This window comes from Anarrhichthys ocellatus, unplaced genomic scaffold, assembly GCF_004355925.1.
Source record: "Anarrhichthys ocellatus isolate YVR2014 unplaced genomic scaffold, GSC_Weel_1.0 scaffold44, whole genome shotgun sequence".
In the NCBI taxonomy this organism is placed as follows: Eukaryota; Metazoa; Chordata; class Actinopteri; order Perciformes; family Anarhichadidae; genus Anarrhichthys; species Anarrhichthys ocellatus.
The window spans coordinates 1,653,949-1,672,976 of record NW_022280074.1 but is presented as its reverse complement, the minus strand read 5'-3'; the positions used below and the strand labels follow the sequence as shown (position 1 = coordinate 1,672,976).

Genomic DNA, 19,028 nt, shown 5'->3' with positions numbered 1-19,028 from the left:
AACAACACGGCTGTCAAGGCCTCCCAGGAGCAGGTCGAACACAGTCAGCAGGGGTTGAGGTTAGCAAAGGCAAAGGGGTAAAGGTCTACATCAAGGCCAAGAGCAGGCCTTGACCTCTGCTGGGCTGAAAAAAGTGGGAGGTGAAGAGAGCAAACTGTAGGGGAGGAAGCGACCCCAGAGTGTTTCTTCGCAAGAGCAGAGTTTTTTTAATTCGTAGAGAAAAAAAAACAAAAACAAAAAATCAGCCCAGAATCAAAAAGAACAAAGAAAATTACTTATTTATTGTTTAATCTTTACAGTACACTGACCTACTGAACATATTCAATATTTCTCTAAGTACAAAACTAACTTTTGTTGTGCAAAACAGTGAGAATGAAGCAACGAACATGTGTAAATTAAACACAGTAGTGTGTTGTTACTTTTATCACCAGTGCAAACAAAAGTGTCTGCATTTTTAAATAGCTAATAAAATAAAAATCATATCACTACAAATAAAAAATATATCTAAAATGAACAAAAAAACAATTCTCAAAACTGTGATTAAAGCACTTGGTGTAAACATCAATTAAAAATTGACTAAATAGAATTTACATTTGGAAATGTTTTGCAAAACATTTCTTCTTTTGCGGTCAGACACGTCACTGCAACAGGATGAAACTGGGCTTCATGCAGCGGTTAAGTGTCAACGCCGTCAAAGTGTTTGGCAACTTAAAAACACCAGAATACTCTGAGACAAACCCCGGTGTGGTCTGGTCACCCCCGGCCAGCAGAATTCTGACATCTAGATTAGGTCTGAAATCAAATTGAGGTTGTAACCTAAAATCAGGAGGATTTCGGGTTGACAGGAGGAGTTTCTAATCCATGTGCGACACCTGAAAACCTTCAATCGTCCCTTTAAAAACTCGAACATTAAGAGAATCGTAAATCACATCACTGCAGCTGAACTCCAGGGGAAGGACTTCATCTGCCACAGTACTTTTGCAGATAAAAACAAAGTGTAAACATGAAAAGAGCATAATAAATTACACAATCAAATCTCACTAAAATGTTCTTTCATCCCGATCCTGTTGGAAGTGATGATTTTGAGGATTCACTGGAAGCGAGTGTACGTTCGTGTTCCACCAGTACACTCTCGGCTTAGCTCCCAATAAGAGGCGTCGTCTCACCGCGGCCGCCGTCCACCTCCAACTTAGCTTTGCGGTAAATTAAGAACTGGATGCAGATCTGAACCACAACGTTAAGGAAATCTAAAGAAATCCTGGGAAAGTGTCTTTTTTTTTATGCAGCTAGAAACACAAACAACAATGACAAACTTGAGATCATATTTAACCATAAAGTTATGAAATAAATACATGAAGTGACCATTATTTATGGTGTTACAAATATATTTTACTGAATACCAGACTCCTTTACATCGGATGTACAGGATTGGATTCCCCAAGAGCTCATCATCAAGTCACATGTTTCTACCTCTTCTATAATATTCATTGAAAACGAAAGCAGCAAGCCACTGCACGCACACTCAAGTCCACCACTTTTGTGGGGTGCAAAGAAGCACATGGCCTCCAGGAGGCACTAGTGCAGCTTCTACAGCCTTGTTTCTTTGCTTGTGACAAGCTAATTTCCCTGTGAGTGCTTCGACCTTTGATACTGCATATTGTATTTCAAGACACACAGTCACGAGACACAAACCCATCTGATTAAGTGTCCCCTCTTCCAGCTCAGCACTGCCTAAAATGTAGCATGTACGTGGGATAAATAGAGAGCCCAGAGGCCCGGCAACGACGGCTCATGCTTTCCAGTAATTCTTTAAAAGGATACAATGAGGTCTAAGGAGAGGGTGCCGAGGCTTCCGATGAGCCAGGGCAAGTGATGGATCATGTAGCTTTTTTCGCCCTGGCCCTCATCAGGGTTCTTCAGCAGGACACTCAGGCCGTATGTAGAGTTTCCCAGGATGACCAGCGCGAACAGGAAGAAAGACACCCCCTCTGTCGACTTCCTCTTGAACTGTGGGGAGAAGTAGGGGGGGGGGGGACCACAAACCTTTTTTTTTTTTTTAAGGAATAGAGGATGGTATACACAGCCACCACACATTGTCCACCAGAGTGATGTGTGCAGATTGCAGAGGCAATCGTCCGAGCTCTCCGAGCATCATATTCACAGGCGTTTTTGACTGCTCAGCTTTCAGCTACATTTAATCTTGTCTCTTTCACTTTGATATACATTTTTCATCTGGTGCAGATACAAACATACATCAAAACACAACTTGTAATGCATTCACAGCTGTTTTTTGTCCATGATTATCATTTCACATGCATTTCTACATATCTTATTTATCTTTACGTATCACTTTAAATTTGGAAATATTTTATGAATGTTACTTATTGGGTACCCGTGGATACCTGACCCAATATGAGACTCCTCTAATTTTATTGTTTAGAACTTGTTGTATTGGAAGTACTTTAACCAACATTAGTGTAATAAGAAAATACATGCAATTACAAAAATAGAAACAACATTTGAAAGTGCAAAATATACAGTGATGCTGAAGTAATATTATGAGGATACTTACTCTAATTATTATTATCAGCCATTTGTTTTTAGTGTTAGCATAAGTATTAGTATCAGCTAACGTCTACAGTATGCAGCCAGTATTACAAAGGAATTAACACATGTGCAGCAGGAAGCACTTTGTCATACTCACATTAGTGTACATCTGGGGAAGTCTGGAAAAGAGGTAGAGGACTGACGACACTGAGCCGATGGAGAATCCAATAATTTCTTTAGTGGTAAAAGTCTGAAGCGACAGAGAGGCAGACACAACAACATTACACCACAAATAAAAAGCCAGACAAAATGAATTGACCCCCCTCTGGTCCCTAATAAACAAATTAATATGACTCACCTTGATGTGACTAACATCGGAGGTTGAGAGCAAGGCGCGACCTCTGAACCCAGAAGGAACAACTTCATGTTGGACACCTAATCCAGGGAGGGGGGCGAGGCCTGTGGTGAAGCCCAGGACACAGGCTACACCCACCACGTGCAAAACCCTCCTGCCTGGGGAAGAGACAACACCTGGGTTCAGCATCAATACCGGGAAAGACATCGAAGCACATTCCTCCAGACAAGGGTCAGAGTTCACCAGCAGTGGAACAAAGGCAGTGACATGAGGCATGTGATGACATAACCGGGTACAGTGATCACCCTCTTCCTCTGTCTGGACTAGTGTTGGATCATTGTTCCTCAGCACTGATATGAGACGCTTGTTCATTAGGCAGCTAAGTCAGATAAAAACTGGTCTTAGAAATAAGCAGTGCCTTAGTAGTGGCTGAATCAAGAAATCAACTAAACAAGGATGCGGTTATTATATTGTGCATTTGTAAACAAAAAAATGAGTAGTGAAAGAAAAAAAACACTCACTGTCTAACATCTTGTTCCATATCTTGTAGTACAAGTACATGCCCAGCATCACCATGTCAGCAATAACATAGTAAACGGCTGTATACGTCTGGATGACAAGGAGAAAGACACAAGTTGTGAAAAAAACATTTTTTCTTTCACACAAATAGTCAATATAATTGAATACACTTAAAAAAATCTATTGTTGTCAATATTTTACATGAATAGTCAAGTAATTAATTAGTCAATTACCAGAAAAATTATCAATAAGAATTTGAATAATCAATTACTCAATCAAGTCCCTGATCAAGGCACAACCAATAATTAGCAGATAACGGCTCTAAAAATGGGACAATTTGTTCATTTTTTTGTGTCATAACATTATTTTTTTTTAAAGTCATAATTTTGTTTCTTTGAATGAAAAAGAAAATCTCAATCATTTTTTAATTTCGGGTTTTCATGACATTTTATAGACCAAAAACAATGATTTATAGAAAAACCACAACAAGTCACCTGAAGCGGAAGCTGGTCCGCCAAGAAGGAGCCCACCAGGTTACAGGTGTCACCTCCCAACCACAGCAGCAGGAACCAAATAGAGAGGGCACTGTCCATGTTCCCCGTTTTACACGAGCTGTAGTACTGTCTGCAATCACAACCAACAGTCACAAGTACACATTATGATCAGATGACACACCAACAGTCACAATTACACATTGTGATCAGATGAGAGAGCACTTCCTCTGAGAGGCACAAACACTTACGGAAGTGAAGACACCATGAAGCAGAGGATGGACAGGAGGCCCAGGTAAACGCTGGCCATGTCCCTCGCATCCTGGGCACATTCCCCAAACCCTTCCCAGACCCATTTGGACCCGTTGGGGCAAAGGGAGGTGAAGTTTCCTTCTTGAGTGGTCAATCCAAAGGCACCGCGCGTGAGGACTCCGTCTGTCCTCATAGTCTGCTGGAGAGAAAGAGGTCTGTGTTTATTAAAAACACATAACATCCTTTTTCCACGTCTTCAGTTCTCGCTAACAGGTTACATCGCCAGCCTACAAAAAACATATTTACACGATGCTTCCTAGACAGCATAACACAGGAACATGTAGCCACTGATCGAACCATATGGCACAGATGTGGAGTTGTCGGAGCGTCAACACGGGCTTGAATCAGCCATAAACAAAACAGCAAGGAGAACAACACAGCCCAGGACTTAACACCGGTGTCCAGTTAACGCGGTCGCAACTGGGTCAAAGTCTGTTGAGCAACTAAAAACATCCAAACAGTCCGGTTATCCACATTCTTCTGTTAGCTGATTAGAGCAACACAGCGGAATGAAGTGTTGCTGTGTGTGTCTTCATTCATGCATCGCTCAACTACAGAAAACATACTTGTTTCTGTTTGTTTCACACAAAATGCGCCGATCAGAAACCACAGCATAACGTTAAATCAAATGAATTGTTAGCCACTTAGCTAACGTTAGGTAGTAACTTAAACTACCGACGAATAGACAGTTGGATTTTGCCTGACGGCTTTACGTCATAATTACCGAAGAATGACCGGATGGAAATGAGTAAAGCAGATGTATCTTGCCTGTGTGGCCGCTGACTTTCCGAGTCCTTAACTGAACAACAACTTTTCCGACACTGTGGAAACAACACGGAAGCAGGCAGATAAATCAGCTGGGCCTGCGTCCGCGAGCTGATTGGTCGGTGGGTTGAAGCGTCACTGCAGGCACATCGAGGAACTGGCACGTGACTTGAGATTGGGCTCCAAGAATGTACATTTCGTTAATTTAATAAGATTATCCCTCGCCGAGGATTGTACATGTGTGCCAGACATCCCTCCATGTTGTCGATACTACATTTGAACACATTGTTTTTTTCAGTTTTTTGCATCAGATTGTTTTGATGCCTCAATTGATCCACAGTCATCATAAAATGATGTTTTTTGGAAAAACAAAAACGTCTGTAATTGATTCGTAGAGCTCACGATAACGGATTCCTTTCTCCTTATGGATTTGTTATGATTTGAAGGTTGATGAACTAACATTATTCTGATTAAAGTTCAGGATCAATATCAGTGTGTAACATTCCCTGGTAGAGACTGTTATAGACGATTGTAAAACATGTGTTAAGGCTGTGGAACAAGGCAGCGGAACGGAGCGCATGTTATTGTTACATATCGATGGCCGAAGAGCAAAACCTATATCTGAAAAATGCACCTTTTTGAAAAAACTAAAAAAAACTTGTTTTCTTGCAGAATGCTATTTGTTAAGGATACTAAAACATAATACACTGTTTTTGGACTATATTATTATGTGTTAACAATATCGACTAGGTATTAGTGCCTCTCAAAGTGCAGATAGGAGGTTTTCTTCTTAGAAAATAGGCAGATTGGAGGTTTTGCGATTTGGCCATCGATATGTAGAAGAACCGGGACAAACAGTTTGATGTTCCAGAGCTCACACATTTCACACACTCTCATCACATATCTACGAGCTTCGTCAAATTACATTATTTATCTCCACATGGTAATTCAGTCATCAGCCCCGAGGCCTCCTACATTCTTCAACTAACTTTGCATTTTAGTATGTAGCTGCCAAAAAAATACACCTATAGGTGATTATATAATATTACCAGGTCCACGTGAGTAAATCCTGAGTAAAGCGGGCTTGTATGCAAATGATCTCTCAGTGAACTTTGGATTTATCAGTGGCCGTTCTTCTCATTTTGTTAAATGTTACGATGATGAGATGGATAATTATCGTTATCGCAAGAGGGGCTACTTTTAAATCGAAACTAATTGTCCTGGTTAATCGTGTTTGAGATGAGCAATCAGTTGTCAAGAGAAAAACATCCTACCACGAAGAGGCGAGCAAACCCGATGTCCGACTGCGGTTGAAAAAGACGAGGGGATTTGTTCCAGAGCTACTTGGGAAAATGTTTAAGATGTTGAAAGGTGGTCAGCAGACTCTCTGCCAGACTGCGGACTCAGCACCATACACGCTGATGTCAGCTCGTGCGTGTATATTATGAGGACTGCAGCAATAAAGCAAGTTCCCACTATCATCGAGTGCTTCTAGTAATGTGACTTCAACCTCTGGTTCAGTTTATTGTGTCAAAGTGCTCGGAGCGACAGTAAGAGGGGACTGAATCTTGCAATGCATTAGCCGAGGCTGCGATATTCTTTATGGAGTCAACGTGACTTCTTCTTGGCATTACAGCATTTTGATGTTTTAATGCACTATGTAAAGTTCACCATTTAAATCACTTTATATTGCATTGGTTTAGGACATGTACTTTCAAAATAAGTATAGCACATAATGTTACCATGTGTACTTTTCAAAGTAAGGGCGACACTTTCTGTAAAGAGATGCAGCTGTTAAATGTGTACGCACCACAATTGAAATAACAGACATTTTGAATGCAGGAATCTTGAATCATGGGCAAATTTAACCAAAATGGCTAAATACCAAGGATGTGTGGAAATAGGTTTTGTTGTTGTTTTTTGTAATTTTTGGTGAACTGCTCCTTCTAAGAGCTCGCTGGCAATCCCGAAACCTACTCAACACCACACATTTTCTTTAATATATTTCAAGAACAGGTTTTATTGATGACGCAACCAAACATCTATACCGTAGGAATACCTTCAGTGGGCTAGATTCTCTTATTTACACAATGCTTCCACAAAGTAATACAAATACTTGGTTTCATGTCAAAGTATAGATATAATACATTAAGAACTGGCAATGGAGGAATCAAACGTTTTATAAAGCAACCGTCACAACAAATCTACCAATGAAAATGGATGATAGAAAAGAATAAGAGCAATCATTAACTTAACTACTGCAAAACAAGTCCTACATCAAAAATCTGTACAGGCGGGTTCTTGAGTGTCCATGACATAAGGAGGAAATGCAGCTCTTCTATGTTTGTCTTTAAGAGTTCTGTTGAAGGCAGATGTTTATTAATGTAGTCGACAGTTGTTCTTCCCAAGGAGAGGATGAGATAACCCAAAGCAGTTTGTACAGTGAATCTTGTCGTTTTTTGTCTGCTGCCTCAAACAAACGAGAAGTGTAGAATTTGAAGAAGACAGTCTTTACACTTCTCTTGTTTCTTCTGTGAATGGTTCTCACTTGATGTGGACCACTTTCTCGTCCGTTTTTAACCGTTTGCGTCTGGGCTGTATGAAGTAGTCCTCAGAGTCGTCCGTGTCGCCATCGTCCATCTTTTCCGGGCAATCGGTGTCGGGTGTTTCCGGTGTTTCCGGGAAGCTCTGCCCAGGGAACATCTCCTGCAACTTCTCCTCGAAGTACAGGCTTACTGCCTTGCCAGATATCGCCATCTCTGAGCCCACCTGCCGGAGGAGGAGAGGGAGGAGGAGGAGGGGGGGGGGGGGGGGGGGGGGGGGGGGGGGGGGGGGGGGGGGGGGGGGGGGGGGGAAGAGAAGAAGAGGGTAAAGAGTGATATGGAGGCAGCAGGGGGAATGAGTACAATTAAGCAGGATAAATAAATGGGATGAAGCAGGGAGGAAGAAGAGGAGAATGAGGAGACAAATTAGATCAGGTTAAGACTCCTAGTGGTAGGGTGGCCCCAGCTCAACGTTGCTGTACAGAGCAGAGATATCCTACCGCCCCGTCCCACTGTGGCTCCATGAAGCATTTACACAATCATAGATGAGGGTCAAAATATAATTTAGGCTAGGCTTAAATACTTCCTGCTCGTTAAGAACCAGTTAGTACAACATGAACATTTAAAATAGTTGATACCACGAATGACACAGGAAAAGAAAAATGTTGATGTTACATGAAAAGAACACAGCAAACCAAAAAAAAAAAAAAAAAAAGGTACAATAAATAAATAAATATGAGATTGTGTTAACACACGAGGACTGTTAGGACTTTAAATTAACACCAACATTTTACAACTTTATACCTCTGCTGGAAACTAAATAACTCCAAAGCCTGAATTCTCCAAAATAAAACCTGAAAAGCTAAATACTATGAGGGGCCGTGCAAGCCCTGACTTGTTTTGAGCCTCTCACGTGGATATACTTTCACCCTCTCTCATTTCCACTTCTAGGTATGTGGATACTTTGCTTTCACATGAGGGATCTACCTAACACACACTGAACATCTTGTATTTGCTGACCTCCAGTGGTTTGACTTTTCAACTTGCTGCAGTAAAGTACAAATGGTTACAGGTTCAACAGAGTACACTTGTGACTGCACTCAACCACAGCGATCAGTGAAGCTGGTTGTGGTCATAAGCGGAAACAGGCGTAAAACTTTAAACTAGAGGGCAGCAATACACTGCTTTTCAGCCTGGGGTTAAAGTCACTCTATAATTAAGTGTGTACGTATATAGGAATATGTTATATGCATATAAACGTAGTATTAGACTGTAATATAAAGAATATACGTTTGTAAAATGAGAATAAATGGTTATGTCAGAGCTATTAATAAAGCCGCAAACAACTATTTGCCATGTAAAGAGATCGTGGAGTAACGTCTACCTGGATACATGAAGTCACTATCTATGTGTGTGTTGTAATCAGAGTTTCTCTGTGTTTTGTTTACGTAGCAAGGCTGTCCACGTGTGCATTTCGGTGCATGCAAGGCTCTCTGTTGCGCCCCGCTGGCTAGCTGATGGCCGCCGCCCTGCACTGTGCTCATACGGCAGTCACAGTTAATTATAACATCCAGCTGCTGCATCGCTCCTGCTCCCCCGCCAGGTAAACACCGTCAGCTCTGTCAACATGATCTGAATCGAGAACCTTTAAATCTATGTTTACATGCATTTGAAATATAAAAGACAGAAATGATTTAGGATTAATTATGTCAGATTGCACAGCCGCTGATAAATTACAAAACACACCTATACTACATTATGTTTTGCATCGTAGAATCAACCACATGTAGGCTAGAATTGAAAAGAAGTGGTTCGTAAGAGTTTGTGGTTCGTGCGGCGTGTCGATTTCAGAAAGATACAGAAATGGGCTAACACAGACCTGCCCCTTAAATAAACTGGTTTCAAGACCTCTGAAGCAAATAGCACATGAATAAATTAGACCTCTGTAGACCCCCTGTAACCTCTAACACAGTTCTTATCACCTCTCATTAGGATTAAATGGAAAGAAATGTAATCCATTTTTCAGTCGTTCTATGCCCAATTTCTGTAGTTTGAAACCGTATGACTGCTCGTGAATTCTCTATGCTAAGATGAAGGGCAAAAACATTTCTTGGAGCCTCAGTGGGAGGAGACCAGACATCTGTGCTCCATTTGAAATGGCTTACCTGCGTATTAATCTGTTTCTCCTCATCATAAACCTGGATTATGCGAGACATCTAAAAAGGGGCAATAACATTATAACAAACAGTGAAGCAGCAGGGGGGGAGAAAAGAGTTCACAGCACAGGCAGGTTAAATAATAACAGATCAGAGATCTGTTTACGGCCTACTGTGCTCAAGCCTAGAGGTTGTTTCAGCAGAAATGAACAGCAAGTAAAGTCTGCACTCTGTCTGCAGGTCTTCCTTCCTCTACAGGAAGCTACCGGGAACGTGTGACAATTTCAACGTCAACATCTCTCTATGCTGGTACATACAATGCACTTCTGTCTGTTTCCTCACTATTTCTGTGTAAATGTTTCTTCACCACTTCTGTGTAAATGTCAAGAATTTTGTCTTAACAACCGATATAATCACGGAAATGAATCAGCCAGATTATTTAACTGTAGCTGACAGAAATAGTTTAAAGAAGTAGAAAAGAAGTGTCTCTGAGAATGCTATTGACACCATCAAAGGCTTCACGTATCCAGAGCTTAAGCACTGCTGCTCATCATCATCATTGAAAAATGGAATTTTAATTATGTTTTTTGTTTGATTTGTTTTTTAATTCCATGAATTGGTACGTAGGCTGATTTTTCTTGACAGGGATGGCATTCAACAGGACAGCCGTCCTTAGCTGATAATCTATATTTTGTTGGTACTAGTTCATCAGAACTTGTTGTAATGCTCGTGCCTGGAAAGATTAGATTTGTGTTCCATTATAATGTCATACGTATGGTGAAGTTGTCCTGAGATCAACACTGGCCAAATACAGTGATGTCTCGGGGCAGTCTGGGTAGTCATTCCACACATTGTTAACTTCTTGAAAAAGTAGAAGCTCCCATATATGTTTGGAAGGAGAAAAACATGATCATAATAAATATTATAAATAAAGTATCCTTTATAGTGGATCCCTCTAGATGACATATCAAGCTAGATTGAACTACACACAGAGGGTTTATGAGATCATCAGCAATTAAGCAGATACACACAACCCACAACAAATAAATACATCCAGTATACGTTCAAGTAAATCATTTCCCCAATAGATGATTCAAGTAACCATAGTGACCCATTAAAAACCAAACTTGTGATTTGCCATTGTGATGCAGACAGTGTTATTAACAGGGTTCAGACAGCGTTACGGCAGTGGGTGTGATGAAAGCACAGTGGCGCCTCGATACTCCATCACCCCCAACAGCCAATGTTAGTAGATGTACAGAACTGTATGCACATTGCCGGCCGTAAGCAGCACCCATTCCCACTTTCTTTTCCAACGTCAGGCTGTGTCTTCACACAAGGTTAGACTAATATATTTAGGTAATATATTAGACCTAATACCAAATATCTTTGGAGCCTTAAAATGGTCAAATGATTCAATCGAAGCTATTCAATTAGCTGGTGGCAATTTAAACTCCGACTCATATCAGTCTAACCCTTGTCTGCATGCACACGCACACAAGTGGAAGCCATTCTCCAAAGCAGGCTCAGGATTCATGCCGCTCACCTCGTTGTAATTTGCACAGTTTATGAAGATCAGACGCATGTCGGACACAAACTCCTGGATGGTGCGGTAGTACTGGGAGCTTCGTAACTGCAGCCTCCTCTTCACCTTCTTCAGGTCCATGGGCTGCTTGATGATCTTGAAGTAGTTCGGCACCTGGTTAAACAAAACTGGGTCAGACAACATCTCTAACGGCATCAAAGGATGTCGACAAGTTTCTATTTGGCTTGAACACAAGAGGCGGAGGACAATGTGGCTTGCTTTTTGAGGATAGCTTAGGTTTCAATTTTGGCATACAACAAAGTAGTTCTGTGATACCAAAGGGAGTAAGATGAGAGAATTAAGTGTTGGAAAGACAAACTTTTTTTCCCCTGTTTCATAGATGGTGTCAATGCCTTGCTGAGTTGTTGTCCCATGAATATAGGACTGTACCTTATTTTTTTACATTTAAAGCTTCAATTGGGGCATTCCAATAAAGCTCTTAATATCTGTTGTCATATTTTATGATGTCATCTCCCTAAAAACAAACATATCCTCGAACAAAATCCTCAAAGTGATTAATCGGATAAATGAGTCGAGTCTCTTTTGATTAAATCAACTTTCTTAAAGGAATATTACTCGTCAGTTTTGTCAACATAAATAAATGTAGGTGTGGACTGAGGACTGAGCGCTGTGGAGTATTCCACGCAATGTTTCTGTAAGTTATTAACAACTTGATATTTTTTAGTAAGCTTATCCAAACACACCAAACCTGTGAGTCAACCCGCACATCCTGACTACGCAGCCACTGATGGAAAAAACTACAAATAGTAAAAGCCTATTACTATTATATCCCTACATGAAATGCTGTTGAATCAATGCAACGAGTGTGTAACTCACACAAACCACATATCAAAAAGAACACAGCAGATTTTTGTGAAGAAAATGACCAGAACATTTTCAACTTGCCTCAAGCACGTAATAAATACTGCAAACATAAATATCCACGTTTCTACAGAGTTTCTTCTTTCAAACTTAAAAGACTTGAAAACTTAATCAGATGTTTATAATTATGATTGCACCTGCTTTGCCAACATGAGGGCTATAAGAAATTATGTTAATTTGTTCAGCTCTTCAACACAAGCATGTCTCAACGGATTTAATGAGTTCATAAAATAATGAGCCTACCAAGAGCTAACCAATCAATTATAAACTGCAGAACATAAAGGATAAAATACAGTATGCAATAAAATAAATTGAAGAAAAATATATCAGCACACTGGACACTAAAAAGGTGCTGCCAGGTGTTTGCAGTGCATTTCAAAATTGTCCTAGAATCAGCTGTTTAGTTATAATTGACTAAGATTTCTATAGTCTATTAGTCATTTGAAAGTGATGCACACATCTCTGGTCTCTGGTAAGCACGAGATTTAAAGTGGTGCTTTTGTGTGATTGTTTGTGGAGAAACTAATTTTTATAGATCTGTCAATTAAAACAACTTATCAATTAGTTGACAAAATTGTATGATTGCTAGTCGACTAAGAATGTCTTTGTCCTACAGACAGCTCCAATGCGGACTAATGAAAATAAAAAAAGAGGAAAAATTCATCGTTGCCACCGCATAACAAACAAAAGGAAAGGAACAGGACTGAAGACAGGACCTGGGCCATCAGGTAGTGGAACTGGCTGAACTGTGTGTGTGTGTGTGTCATGTGGAGCTACTTACAGAGCTAGCAACAGGTTCCCTGAAGCCCACGCTGAGCTCATGACAGAAGATGTGCAGCAGGAGGCGTTCACATTTCTGCAGAGAGGTGAAGAGAGAGATATTAGTTGCCTTGTACTAATGATGAGGAGGCCTGTGAAGGTTGTGGTGGCTGTACTGACCCTTTGATCATCTGGTCTCAGGTCCTGCTCTCCTATCACTTTCTTGCTGTCGTCACAGTACTCTATCTCGGGGGTGGTCACACTCCGGCAAAACGTGCAAAGAAAGTCACCCCTGAGACACAAAAGTCACACATTGGGTTAACATTAACTTTCATGATCTGCATGGTCAATTAACTGCAGCTAAAGCCAAACGTTGCGGTGATGAGCTAAGATATTACGTTTAGACTGACGACTCTACAAGAATGAGTTTGTTTCTACAGATCGGGTATCAACTTTGTCAATGTCTGTTTTACTGTTGCATCTCATCCATTCTGCATACAGGGTTTTAGAAATAATGTTCCAGGACTTTCCCACTTTCAGTGATGTTCACAGTGTTTCCACAACATAACCAAAATATTCAGTGTGAACGTTGTGGCAGTGTGCAACAGCAGTTAAATCGTTTTAAAAATGCACCACTAAAAGAAACGACCTAGACTGATCACTTACGTTGGGAAGATTTTTATGGTGGGCACATGGCATTTCATGTGGAACACTTTGGGGCAGCGGTCACAGCAGAGCAGGTCACCACCGTTGATACAAACAGCACACCAGTCTTCGTTCGGGTCGTCCTCTTTCCCACCAGAACTGCCTGTTCCGGCCAACGCGCTGTCCCCTTTGGTGCTCGTTCCCTTGTTGGAGTTTCCATTAGTGAGGAGAGCGCCTGCCGTGCTGCTGCTGCTGCTGCTGTTGTTGTTCTCGGAGGATGAGGTAGTGGAGGTCATAGTGAAATTTGAAGAAGAGGAGGTGGCGGCACTGGAGCCATTTTGTCCAGAACAAGATGTTTCAGATTGGGGTTCTGTTTTGATGCGCTCCCCTAAAGCCTTGAGAGCATCTTGGCCGGCAGATACAACTGCCAATACAGGAAGGGGGCTGTCCTCCGGACTGCTCATCTGAGTAAAAAAAACACACAAATACATTAGATGGTTTTAAGACAAGATAATAATCTCCTGGTCTTATACTCACATATATCTTACAATACTGTCTGTAAGTATGTCGCCCCAGAAGTGATGTCACAAAACATATGACATGGAGCTAAGTTTATTTCCTCACTTTTCATATTTCATTTACCACATTTTATGTTGTTAGAAGGATCCTCTGGTTCTGGCTCATTTAGCCAATGTAAACAGTTATCAGGCATAAACATCTTTAGCATATTTTACCACGGACATTTGTCGGTTTTGGGTAAGATGATAAATAACCAAACATTTTTGTTGACAATATAAGCGTATTTAGTTGAATTTATACTTGTTGAAAGTACTTTTATCGCACATTTTAAAACTAATGGACGAAGTATTCATACCATGCAGGCACTCCTCCCGGAATCTTTGCCCCGCTCCGTCTTCAGAGAAGAAGCCGGACAGCTGTAGCTGTCTTCTGTACCAGGTTCTTGCTTCACCCTCACCTGCTCCACCAGAGCTCCGCCTCCTGGCCCCGCCCTCCCAGCAGAGCTACAGCTTAAACACACACAAAAACAAACCATGCAGAAATAATTAACGCAACCGTTTAAAACTCATTAACGACTACGACAAGCGCGGGACTAACATACAGTGTGCTTTTGTCATTTGGCCCTTTGGTGTTTGAGATCGTATATAAAGTTAGGCAACTAAAACTTATTTTCTAAAGGGAAGATTTCTAAACCATCGCCTGTACAAAATAAAGTGATTCGTTTTCATTGAACCCTGTTACTGTACGGCTTCATATTAACTTCCACTGTTACTGTAAAGCTGTTAGAATTGTGGCCTATCTTCTATTTGCAATTAATATGCATTCAATCCAGTTCAATTATTTAACTTAAAATGATAATCTACTCTGGCTGAGGTAGTTTATCAAGAGTAAAATAGTAGCTGTAATCTATACACACCTCTGCATTAGCAACCTGCTGAAATGAAGGTACAGGCACCTTAACACTCTCTCTGGTCCGTGTACGTTTTGATAGTCTGTTTTACCGTTCAGTCGAAAATATTTTCGGATTTTCGACTGAACGGTAAAACAGACTATCAAAACGTACACGGGCCCTCCTCTTCCTTAAGCTCTTTGACCACATCATCTCATCAGTATCCGGGCCTCATTTTTCGTGTTCATAAAAGTTATCACCACGAAATCGCCTCATTCTACTTTGAGTTAAAAAAAAGAACCTGCAACCAGATCCAACTGTGTTCTGGTTTAACGTTAATGAGTGACTGCGTGCACTGAACACGTGGGGGTTACTTAGCAACTCGAATTCGCAGTTCCCTCCACAGATTTTCTATGGGATTAAGGTCCGGAGTCGTGCTAGGCTTCTTTGTTAGTGGGCACTTACAAAATCGGCAAGGGGTCAAATAATGATATCCTTTTCTGTATGTAGCATTGTTGCAAATAGAGCACACGTGACTAAAACCATTTGGAAAAAGCTTATAATAATATATTATTATAATACAATCATTTCTATAGCTGTAACGACAGCCAGAGCTGCACTTCTCACCGGGAGGCTGCCTTTCAGAATCTGTTAATCACGAATGCCCACGTCAGAAACGGAACACTCTCAATACATCCTACTGTGCAAGTTATTGCTTGCAGGCTTTCTGATGATTCACCTTACTTTTTTTTCAGTCGACAAAGTTTTGCATGCAGTGTACGTTATCCTTAACACACTAAGTCTGAACTGTAACGGTACAGAACGCAATTTAAACTTTAACGGAGGGAAATGAAGACGCTGTAGACATCTTAACGCTGATTGGCCAAGTCTCGACACATCAAAGATGTTCTATTGCGAAGATCACGACATCACCTTTTCCCCTCGTCTCACTCCAATCTGAGAAACGCTGGCTGGCCAGTTGACCCCCCCCCCCAAAAATCTCTACAGATCTACATGATTCACGTGGATGATATATTTAGATTCAAAACGGCGAATTTCGCCGAAAAGTGACATGTTTGCAGGTATGTAATTCATTGAATCGGCGTACTTGGACTCTGGCCTGTATGTATTTTCTGGGAATTTTGACAGGGTGTTTTGATACTATAATAACTTCACATCTTCTTACCTGCCCCTGCTGCCTGTGCTGGACGTGCTAGAAGGTCGTGCTGGTGTGTGGGCATTCGACAAACCTGCAGACAGAAATAAGAGAGGAGACAATGGTGAAGATGACGCAGCAGTGATCACTACTGATTGTACAAGAACATGAAAGTTTAATTTCATTTCTTACATGAAATTTCATTACAGTTAGAGCCAATGGCTGCTCTTTGTGGATTACATCCTTATCACAGAATCCTTAAGGTCTCTGATGTTATCATGAATGTGATTAGATCAACAGAAAATGAAGAATGAAAAAATAAAATAAAAAATAAAACAGGAAGTTTGGTCAGATGTGAATGGGAGTCCCTCTCCCTGAATATGTGGGTACCTGAAGATCCAGGGGAGTGTGTGGACAGTCCAGGTGAGGGGTTCATGTCCATTGAACCAAGGTGATGCTGCGTGCTGGCTGTGATGTAGCGAGACAGGAGGTGTCCGAGGTTGCTGGAACCTGCATCCTCCAGCTAGGAAAGCAGACAGAGAATCAAGTTACTCAAAAGGTCAACGGATTGTTGTAAATGAATATATTTAATGTCAACTTGACCCTCAACCAGGGAAAATATTGGAAAATGTTGGCCTGTGTCAAATCTGTTTACTTATTCACCACATCAGACTTTGTAGTTGTGCTTCTCCACACATTTCCCAGCCAATGGTATGAATATATAAATTCATATATTTGCCTATTTGGGTTCATCTATATTTTACATATTTTTACTCATTATTGTAAACTCTAAAAATGTTCAAATGTTTATTGTAATGTTAATTATGGGATAATTTCAATTGACATTAGATTTTTTTTGTTTCTTTAATTGAGAGCAATGTTCGATATTTTACAGTTCAAACGTCTAAGTCTGAAAAAGTAGCAGGTCCTTAAAAAAAAAGAAGAAAAAAAAGTTACAAATCCGACCCAAACATCCAATACATGGTTAGAAGGTGCGCACCTGAATGGGCGGGATCTCAGGTAGGCAGGGCAGGTTCTCAGGATTGGTGACCGAGGGGATGAGCTCGATGGGACCTATGATGGGGCTGGCAGGGCCGCGGTGAGCATGGGCACCCGCCATACTTGCACTGGTAGGACTTGTGGGGTTGGCATTATGAAGAGATGCCACCGGGAAAGGGCCTGCATGGCCTGGGTTGGAATGCTGCATAGAAAGAGAGAGACGGAGGGATGAAGGAAGGACAATGACAAGAAGTGGAAAAAAAAGGTGGGAGGACAGTAACAATGACATCGGTCATTCGCTGAGTTTTATCAAAAGACATTTTGTTGTACAAAACAACATGGTTGCATGATCATGCATTTGGGTGACGCATGCTGCACAAGACAGAAATGACAAAGTAGGAAAAAGGTGCCAAACCCCTGATTGTAGTAAGAAACGAAACCTTTGGTCGCTCATCTCAGATTCTATAGACATCTAGACACAAAGAAAAAGGGGGCTGGATATAGTGGAGGTTTCTCTTTCCTAGTCTTACATGCAGGCAGCAAATGTACATTTTCACTCTGTACACATTATTTGACTTGTGCAAATAATCAGCTATATATGTAAAGGTCATTGGTGAGGCATTGTAAAGAAGGACTGAATGAGGACACAGTACATTTGCACCCATAATACTTGGATGTTCAAGTATTTAAATGAAATAATTTGATCACATTTAGATTTCATTTGTGTTCATAAAACCTTATTTTTCCATGTTTGAAAAGGTGATTACTGACAAAATAAAAAATCAAAAGTTTTCAGTGCCAAAGTAGAACGCTGCCATAACTGAGTGTGAAACAGACAAGTAGAAAATTGTCTGCCAATGTAAAAACTAAAAAGCATTAAGGTTCCATGTGGAGTTTTTGATTGTTAGTAGTGCCATGGAGCTCTATTTCTATGAGTTTCCCTGTTTTGTTTCTTGCACACGCACAAGGAAACAGTCCTACATATGGTGTCACACCTGTTGATGACACTGATCAACAGGTAGCAATAACAAAGCAAGATATGCTACAGTGCACCAATAATGACTCAGAAGAGGAAGTCTGCAAGCTAGTAAACGCGGATTTAAACAAAGGAGGGGAATGCAATCGATGCGTTTGTGTCACCTCAAGGAAACACAGGTTGTGTTTGTTTAGTAACACTGACAGTAAACATAACTCTTGTTTGTTTACAAGACACCTTCACAGCGCCCTTTATAAACATGAAAATATAAACTGGACTTTTACATTAGAATTTGTTTGTCTGAATTATTTAAGATTTCTTCACAATAAAAGTTTGAATAAAGGCAGCATTGTTCTTGGCTTGTTTTGAGGAATCTGTGTAGTTACCCAACAAAACTAGCGGCCCCCTTTCCACTGCAGAACCTTCACAAAACGTCACAAATAGTCAGTCCACAATACCAGCCTGACTTCAGACTCTGCATGAAGAGTGATGGCTGACTGATAATGGATTTTTCTATATCGATACCAATACAACTATTTGAGTTTTTTTTTTTAAATACCCAGATAACAACAACAACTTCACCATATGTTTGTTTTTTTTAAGAATTGTGACCAGTATAGTAATATGTATATAGGAGTGGGACATTTTACAGTTGAAAATTAAACCTGGTGGACAAACTATGTACTGGCCTCACCAATTATTATCTTATTCTAAACATACTCTAACGATTAAAAACCACAATGCAACACACAAACAGGAAATTCTATATATACACTTGCTGGACTCTTACACTCCAATTGCCCCTAAAATTCTACAGACTTGGTGCAAAAAAGAAAGATGAAACCTCACTTAAATGTCTGTTAGTATTCCCAAATATTTTTTTTTGCATTAGATAGAAAAGCGTGCACAAACAAATATACTGCAAATACT

General features: G+C 40.6%; 2 protein-coding genes across 5 annotated transcripts; both read right to left on the bottom strand.

The window, feature by feature from the left end:
- Window positions 1-262: 262 nt before the first annotated feature.
- slc66a1 (solute carrier family 66 member 1) lies at window positions 263-5,088 on the bottom strand. Of its 2 annotated transcripts, none has more exons than XM_031868875.1 (8): window positions 4,993-5,088; window positions 4,164-4,360; window positions 3,916-4,045; window positions 3,424-3,511; window positions 2,906-3,060; window positions 2,705-2,797; window positions 1,822-2,007; window positions 263-1,224 (listed from the first exon to the last, which is right to left on the bottom strand). In XM_031868875.1, exons 2-8 carry the CDS (start codon window positions 4,355-4,357, stop codon window positions 1,138-1,140), a joined length of 933 nt encoding a protein of 310 aa, XP_031724735.1. In that variant the 5' UTR covers window positions 4,358-4,360; window positions 4,993-5,088; the 3' UTR covers window positions 263-1,137. The 2 variants fall into 2 exon arrangements, with proteins under 2 accessions (XP_031724735.1, XP_031724736.1); XM_031868876.1 differs by having other exon boundaries at window positions 4,949-5,052.
- An 887-nt stretch (window positions 5,089-5,975) lies between these two features.
- Window positions 5,976-18,983, bottom strand: trim33 (tripartite motif containing 33). Of its 3 annotated transcripts, XM_031868871.1 has the most exons (11): window positions 17,538-18,983; window positions 17,124-17,324; window positions 16,514-16,646; window positions 16,154-16,217; window positions 14,434-14,587; window positions 13,581-14,023; window positions 13,095-13,206; window positions 12,937-13,011; window positions 11,235-11,387; window positions 9,698-9,748; window positions 5,976-7,758 (listed from the first exon to the last, which is right to left on the bottom strand). In XM_031868871.1, the coding sequence occupies exons 1-11, from the start codon at window positions 17,592-17,594 to the stop codon at window positions 7,534-7,536; spliced, it is 1,668 nt and encodes a 555-aa protein (XP_031724731.1). In that variant the 5' UTR covers window positions 17,595-18,983; the 3' UTR covers window positions 5,976-7,533. The 3 variants fall into 3 exon arrangements, with proteins under 3 accessions (XP_031724731.1, XP_031724730.1, XP_031724732.1); XM_031868870.1 differs by having other exon boundaries at window positions 17,124-18,983; XM_031868872.1 differs by lacking the exon at window positions 9,698-9,748 and having other exon boundaries at window positions 5,977-7,758; window positions 17,124-18,981.
- Between the last annotated feature and the right edge of the window lie 45 nt (window positions 18,984-19,028).